Source organism: Tilletiopsis washingtonensis (genome assembly GCF_003144115.1).
Source record: "Tilletiopsis washingtonensis strain MCA 4186 unplaced genomic scaffold FA09scaffold_9, whole genome shotgun sequence".
NCBI classification, from domain to species: Eukaryota; Fungi; Basidiomycota; class Exobasidiomycetes; order Entylomatales; genus Tilletiopsis; species Tilletiopsis washingtonensis.
Genome location: NW_020312006.1, coordinates 222366 through 229759, shown reverse-complemented (window position 1 = coordinate 229759; position 7394 = coordinate 222366). Strand labels below are relative to the sequence as shown.

Below are 7394 nucleotides of genomic sequence, written 5' to 3'. Positions count from 1 at the left end.
TCGGACTCGGCACTCGGACTCGGCACTCGGAGACTCGGAAACTCACCAAACCAGCGCTTCGTGCCGCTCGCCTCGATGACCTCGAGCAGGCCGGGCGCCAGCTGCTCCACGGACGGCACGTGGGCTGTTGTGTGTGTGTTTTTTTTTTGGCGGCGCGAACATCATCGGACGCCGACGACGCCATCGCATCGGGCGGCGGCGCGTAGGAAAAAGGGAGTGTAGGGGTGGAGAGTCGTGCGGCAGTGCGCGGGGCGAACGAGAGGATGAGCAGCCACGGTTGAGGTAGCCCCACGATTGAGTCGAGCAAAAGCGAAGCGAGAGGCGCCAAGCGAGAAGGGCACGAGTTTGAGAGTAGAGGGTAAAGATGGAGAGGAAAAGAGAGAGGGCACGAAGTGAAAAGAAGACACGTCAGTTCCGTCACACTCGTCTCCTACTAGCAATGTAGAGAGAATGAGAAACACAGCTGATGACGCACCGGCAAGCACACCCATGTCGCCCGACACGGCCGCAATGTTGACCTGCGTCGCCTCGCCCTGGTAGAGGGCCTGGTGGAAGCATCGAGTGCCGGCGTCAGTCGTCAGTTGTATCAGCTGTGCACCACCCTTCTTCCTCTTTGCTGCTCTTGCGCCCGCCCTCTGCGCCGCCCTCTGCCCACTACCGCTTCCCAGCGCTCCTCTCTTCCCTCCTCCTCTTGCACCGACGCAAACAAACCAACTCGCGCACACTCACCGCATGCGGCAGGATGAGCTGCAGCGTCAGCTTGTCGCTCACCGCCTCGGCATAGCCACGGCGCGCAAGCGAGGGCACGGCGGCGCGCGCCATCGAGGGACGCGCGGCGGCGGCGCGCAGAGCGGGGAGGGCGCGGGCGAACATTGGCTGGCAGATGGCAAGGGAGATGAGGTGGTGGTGAGGGAGAGGGCAAGGATGCGCGCGATGGCTGAAAGCGCTGGTGCTGCGCGGCGCCGACTGCGAGCGAGGCGGCGCCGCGGCCAGCGCAGCGCACGCACAGCCGCGCCGAGGGCGAGCGCCGAGCTTCGCGCCATCGCGGCGCCGACGGCGACGGCCGGGACGACGCCTGGACGACGTTGCCCGTTCCCACGCTGTGCCGTCACGTGAGATGACGCGCGTGTATGCGGCACGGCGCGCGCGCGCGCGAGGCGTGTTGCTCTCGCTCTCCGCCGCCGCCGCGCGCCGCCCGCGGCTGTTGCGCTCGCACGGGGGGCGAGCTCAGCTCGCTGCATCTCCTCCTCCATCATCGTCTCGCAAGACTCGACTCATCAAGGGCATCTGCACATCCACCTCTTTCTGTCGACTCTGTCTTTCCCTCTCGGCGCCTTCCGTCTTGCGGATCGGAGCACCTCTTCCCTGTCCTCAAGCTCCATTCTACAGCTTCGTCCGGCTGCCTCAAGCCTCCACGTCCCGCGCACGCACGCGCCCAGAGCGGCGTCCGCCTTCTCCCTCCCGTGCTGCGCTGCCCGCGATGCCGGCCAAGCCCGAGGAGCGCATTGCTGTGCGTGTCCTCCTGGCATCCTTGCCTGTTCATTTCCCTCCCCCTTGCTAAGATCTCGCTTACCCCCCGCACATTCCCCGCACACAGGTTGCCAGTGCCGCCGCGCTCGCCGAGCACTTTGCCGCGCTCGCCGAGCAGCTCGCCGAGCCCGAGAGCGAAGACTCGTGGCAGCGCCTCGAGCGCGCCCTGCTGCGCCTCGAGGCGCTCACCAAGGGCGGCGCGTACAAGTATGACGAGTATGTGCCGCTGCTCAAGGGCCTCGGCGCCGTCGTTTGCACCTCGGTGAGTCTCGCGGGCGTGAGAGAGAAGAGTGCGGCAGCGCGAGGGGGCAACGGAGTGGCGTGGGAGAGAGAATGGCCAAACAGTGGCAAGATGAATGGATGACCCCGAGGCGCGCGGGCAAGGGAAAGGGCAGCGTCAGTGACGCGCGCGAGGCGGCAGTTGAGGCAGTTGGGGGGGGGGGGGGCACACGTATGGAGAAGCCGAGCATGATGGGGCCAGTTTGTGCAGGGGGCAGGCAAGCAAAGTGAGAAGCCCGTCGAAGGAGTAGCGATGTACGGGCGCGCAAACACAATCTTCGCTGCCGCCACCGCCCTGGGCATGCATGCAGAGAGAGATGTCGAAGCGATGCCCCTCTCCCCTTCGCGTGGCCCATCTACTTCTTGTGTTTTCTGGAGGCGGCGGGGGGAGGGGGGGGGGGGGGGGGGGGGGGGGGGGGGGGGGGGGGGGGGGGGGGGGGAAGGCGGTCAGTTTGTGGGCCTTTTGCCTCAGAGCTGACGCACTTGTCGGGGGCGCGCTTTTTCCGCATAGCTGCTCTCCGACCGCACTCGTCTCTCGGGCACGGCGTCCGACGTGCTCAACAGCATCGCGCCGCGCCTCGGCGAGCGCTTCGACGCGCTCGTGCCCTCGTTTGTGCCTGCGCTGCTGCTGCTCTGTGCGCGGCAGAACAAGGTGGCCATGACGCGGGCGCGCAAGACGCTGCTGCTCATCGCCAAGCATTGTCGCCTTGCCTCGCTGCTGCCCTTGCTGCGCGAGGCATGCAGGGACAAGGCGCCCGCGCTGCGCTCCGCGAGCGTCGAGTGTGCCGCCGTGCTCGTCGAGACGAGCGAGAAGGCGCGCATCCACAGGCGCAGTGCCGATGTAGAGACGATCGTCAGGCATGGCGCCACCGACTCGAATCCCGAGGTGCGACAGCTGAGCAAGAGACTGTTTGGCGCCTACATGGACAAGTGGCCGGAGAGGGTGGAGCTGTGAGTTTGCGCACGAGAAAGAGAGTGAAGTGGGGGGGCGTGGGGGCTGACACGGACGGACCATCGCAACTTCCCCAGCTTCACAGCCGCCTTCACGCCTACCATTCGTCGCTACTTGGCACTGCCCAAGACGGGTGCCGTGCGAGCGCCGCCGCCCGTCGCTGCAGTCGACGCCCTCGAGGCCCTCGCACCTGCGCGCCAAGGCGAGTCTCGTGGCGTGCGCCAGCGCGAAGCTGCGCAGCCGCCGCCGCAGCAGCAAGGCGACTCGCTCGACTCGCCGAAGCGCTCCGCACTGGCGGCGCAGCTGGCCGCCATGCGCGCACAGAAGGCAAGTGCGCCGCCGCCGCCGCCGAACTGGGCACAAGGCGCCAGTAGTGCGGCGGCCATGATGCTGCCTGCTGCCGCTCCTGCGGCTCTCGCGGCGCCGTTTGCGCTGCGCGTACAGCCCGTGCAGCTGCTTGCCAAGGAGGCCTTTGCGAGATCGGCGTCTTCGCATGCGGCGCTTGGCGCGGCGGCATCAAGTTCAAGCTCGGGTGCGCTGCCGCGTGGGGTGGCCGACTTTTCCGCATCGCACGGCTACGCGGCTGCTGTGCCGTTTGCGCTGCTGGCCAAGAGCAGCTCCTCGAGCACCTCGGGCGTCGGCGGCGCCAGTTCGGCCCTCTTTTCGGCGTACGCACAGGCGTTCAACAAGCCGCACGCACGCGCCGAGAGCGCGCCCAAGGCGGCCTCTGCCGAGGCGGCGGCACAGCAGCAGCACACGCGCGAGAGAAGTCGCAGCGGCAGGACGCAGCCCTGCGCGCCACTCGAGGCGGCGGCGCCGCCGGCGCCGGAACACGTGCGCGAGCGGGAGCAGCGCGAGAGACACGAGGGGCAGAGAAGTGCGTCGGGAGAGGATGCGCAGCATCAGCGCGGCAACAGCAGTAGCAGCACTTTGCGTGCTGCAGAAGTGCACCACCACGCCACGCTCGCAGCGACGGCGGCGGCGCCCAGTGATCTGGTCGCTGAGCGTCTGCATGCCCTCGTGCACGAGCAAGCGCAGCGCGAGCGAGTCGAGGCATCGGCATCGCACAGTCAGAGTGCCCACGCCTCTCCTGATCGTGCTGCTGCTGCTGCTGCTGCTGCTCCTGCTGCTGCTCCTGCCGCTTCTCTGTCGGCAAGCACGGGCGCCGGCGGCGCAGGAGGAGGAGCTCGGCGTGTCACCGTCAAGGCTTCGCGCGTCCACGTGGCGCCTGCACTTGCGGCGCCTGCGCCGACACTCTCGAGACAGCCGAGCGCCAGTCGCGTCGTCAAGACGCTGCCGAAGAGCGCGGGTGCGCTGGCACTCAGTGCATCAGCATCAGCAGCAGGAGGCCATCTCGAAAGCCTCAGCGAGCAAGCGTCGCCCACTGCTCCGCCGCGCCTCGACGGCACGGCCCCTGCCATGGCGACCACGCGCGCGGTCAAGGAGACGCCGATGCTCGGCGAGGAGCCAGTCAAGCCCGCAAGTGCGCAAGTGACCACCCCACCCGCGGTCGTCATCGAGGTACTGGCTGCGCCCGAGGAGCCAGCGGCTGCGCCCTCGAGCGAGGCGACGAGCGCTGCTGCAGCGGCCGCCGCGACGGCACCTTTCCGCCCGACGTCCAAGGCGGCGGCGCCCTTGTCGAGCAGCGTGGCTGTGCCCGCCAGCAAGCCCTCGAGCGACGCCGGTGCCCGCAGCGCTCCGACGAGCAGCAGCCATAAGAAGGCGAGCGTCTCGAGTGCCAAGCCTGGCGGTGGCGGCGGCGGCAAGGTGGCCAGCTCGACGACAAAGGCGCTGGCGGGCAAGAAGCAGCTGGTGGGGCCCTCGGCGGCACTGATTGCGCGGGGCGTCAAGCCTGCGAGCCTCGGCAAGGCGGCGGGCTCTCGCGTGGCCAGTGTCTCGAGCACCAAGCCGGCGGCGCCACACACGAAGCCGCTGAGCAAGCCACCGCTCGCCAACGCCATGGCCAAGGTCGCCGTGGCAAGCTCGGCGGCGCTCAAGAGTCGCCCCGCGCCAGGCCCTCTCGGCGCCAAGCTGGCCGCCTCGACAAGTGCACCTCGCGCCGCGGCGGCACCGAGCGCAAGTGTCAAGTCGACGGGCGACGCCAGCGCCAAGTCTGCGCCGTCTGGGCGGCAGCAGCCGGGCAGTGGTGGTGCTTCCACAGCTGCTGCTGCCGGCACCTCTGCTTCAGCGCGCACAGTGCCCGCCAAGCCGCCGGTGCGGCCCGTCGGCTCGCGTGTCGTCTCGGGCAGTCATGCGTCCGCGAGTGCCCGCGCCGCCGCCGCAAGCAGCAAGGCTTGCATCGATGCCTCCAAGCCCGCTTGCGCCGCCGCCGCCGCCGCCGCCGCCGTCGCCGCAGCGGCAACGACGACGCAGCGTGCGCCCGCGGCGCGCTTCATGCCCACGCGTCCGGCATCGGGCAAGGTGGGCGCGGCAAAGGCTGCGGCGGCAGCAGCTGGCAAGACGAGCGAGAAGGCAGCGCCATCGAAGGCCAAGCCTGCGGCACCGTCGGCGGCCGTGGCCAAGCGCGCCTCGGCGCTCGCGGAGCAAAAGACGGCGGCGGCGAGGGCACCGAGCGCTGCCGGCGCCGAGGAGCAGAAGCAGCCTGAGCTCGTGCAGAGGCAGGAGCCGACGCTCGAGGCCTCAACTTGCGCAGTCGAGACGCCTCAAGCAACGCCCCTCGTCGTGGCCGCAGCATCTGGCGACTCCGCTGCGGCCTCGGATGCCGCCTACGACACAAGCGCCGCCTTCATCGTCGCGTCCGGCGACGCAGGCATGGCGTCTCCGCCGTCTGCCAGCGCAAGCGCCGCCAGCGCTCAGCCGTCGCCGACGTCGAGCGAGCTGCGCGAGCTGCGCCGCACGCTCGTCGAGGCGCTCGGCGAGAGTGCGCAAGAGGTGCCTCTGCCTGGCCTTGAGACGCAGCAGCAGCTCGATGCGTCAGAGAGCGCCGCCGAGAGCAAAGAGGAGCCGATGACGCCGCCGCAGCAGGCACTTGAGCTCGAGGCCGAGATCGCAGCGCCAGCTGTGGTCGAGGAGCAGCAGCAGCTCGAGCCCCTCGTCGAGGCGCTAGCTGAGCAAATGCAGCCGCAGGAGGCAGAGGTGCACTTCGCCACGCTCGTCGAGCCCGAGAGCGAGCGGCAGCCAGAGCTTGAGACGCTTGCCACTGAGGAGCCTCATGAGCTTGGTGTCGACGCCGCACCTGCGCACGAGCAAGTCAACGAGCCGCTCGGCCTTGCCGCTGTGTCGCAGGAGGTGGGCGCACCGATGGCGACGGACGCACTCGATGACGCTGCCTCGCCTGCGCCGGCCACGCTCGAGGAGCAAGAGACGGACGCGGCGGACGCAGACATCGAGGAGCCTCCTCCGCAGACCGTCGTCGTCGCCCTCGTGGCAGCAGAGAAGCTCGAGGCAGCCGAGGAAGCTCCAACGCCCACAGTCGAGGAGCTCGGCACGCCCGAGGCGGAGCAGGCGGCCACCGACGAGACGCCTTCGTACGGGAGCGCCGAGCAGCAAGCGCTGCCGCCCGCATCGCCGCAGCCTATGCCTCTCGCCGCTGAGCAGCCGTCGCTGCTCGCTGCCGCCGAGTCGATCGCTGAGCTGTGCGCCTGCGCGCCACAAGCCACCGTTGCGCCGGAGCTGCGCGGCGCCTCGCAAGCGTCCGAGTGCAGTGTGCCGCAGCTCGACGACGCCGCCGCCGACGCTGTGTCCTCCAGCATGCCCGGCAGCGCAGTCGTCTCTGCCGCTGCCTCGCCCGCCGCGCGTTCAGTGCGTCGTGGCGCCCCCCAAACTCCCTCTCGCAACAGCGACAACAGTGCAGCCTCCTCCCCTCGTCGCTCCACGCGCACGTCGGCACGGCCCACGCCTCTTCGCACGCCGCTCGCTCCCGTCGCAAGCGCAAGCAGCAACATTCCTCGTTCGTCGTCTCCTCTCAAGCCTCGTTCTGCCCTCTCCTCTCCCCTCAAGGCAGCAGCAGCAGCAGCTGCTGCTGCACCCCGTTCAGTCCGGTCTTCGCCCCTCAAGCCTCCTCGCTCCACCGCTTCTTCGCCGCTCAAGAAGACGTTTTCGCGCGGCGACTTTGCCTCGCACAGCGTCGGCGTGCCGGAGGACAACTCGGCTTCGCCCTCGAGATGCTACAACGAGGAGTCCGAGTACGACTCGGAGGCTCTGCCCGACGACAGCATCGATCTTGTGCGCTTCTCCGCCTCCAGCCCCACCAAGCCTGTCCTTCAGCTGCAGCGTCCGGCCGTGTCACAGCAGCTCGACGCAAGCCTGACCGTCGACACCTCCTCCTCTGCTCTCACCGAGGACGACGAGCACTCCGTGCGCGCCGCGGCGCCGGCGCCGCTGCCGCTGCGGCGCAGCATGCGCCACCGCAGGGGCGACAGTGGCGCCTCGGTCGTCGTGGCGCGCGCCGCAGATGGCCGCGTGCAGCTCGTGTGCGGCTCGGGCTGGAGCAGTGATGCGCCGGGTCCATCCAGCGACACTGTGTTCTAGATGCGCGCCCGCCGTCGTCCCTTCTCGCAAACCCTTCCTTCTCCACGCGCACTCCCTTCTCGCGCGACGCCCTCCTCTTCTTCCTGTAGTTTCGTACGCGTCACGCAACCTCGTTAACCCCCCGCGTACGGCCAGGCCCATG

At 69.2% G+C, this 7394-nt stretch overlaps 3 protein-coding genes across 3 annotated transcripts; 2 read left to right on the top strand and 1 right to left on the bottom strand.

The window, feature by feature from the left end:
• Nucleotides 1–46: 46 nt before the first annotated feature.
• FA09DRAFT_360179 (hypothetical protein) lies at nt 47–822 on the bottom strand (the record flags this gene model as incomplete). The annotated part of the gene is made up of 3 exons (XM_025745201.1): nt 47–124; nt 476–545; nt 730–822. Coding segments are annotated over 3 exons (240 nt in total), but the record flags the coding sequence as incomplete, so codon positions are not given.
• Nucleotides 823–1660: 838 nt separating this feature from the next.
• On the top strand, nt 1661–2764 carry FA09DRAFT_296633 (hypothetical protein; the record flags this gene model as incomplete). Its single annotated transcript, XM_025740178.1, has 2 exons — nt 1661–1792; nt 2321–2764. Coding segments are annotated over 2 exons (576 nt in total), but the record flags the coding sequence as incomplete, so codon positions are not given.
• Nucleotides 2765–2768: 4 nt separating this feature from the next.
• Nucleotides 2769–7379, top strand: FA09DRAFT_264230 (hypothetical protein). Its single transcript, XM_025739758.1, has one exon. It carries the CDS (start codon nt 3074–3076, stop codon nt 7250–7252), a length of 4179 nt encoding a protein of 1392 aa, XP_025598720.1. The 5' UTR covers nt 2769–3073; the 3' UTR covers nt 7253–7379.
• Nucleotides 7380–7394: the final 15 nt, after the last annotated feature.

Coding starts and splice junctions, on each gene's coding strand:
- FA09DRAFT_264230 (XM_025739758.1), top strand. CDS start 3,074: ATGCGCGCACAGAAGGCAAGTGCGCCGCCGCCGCCGCCGAACTGGGCA.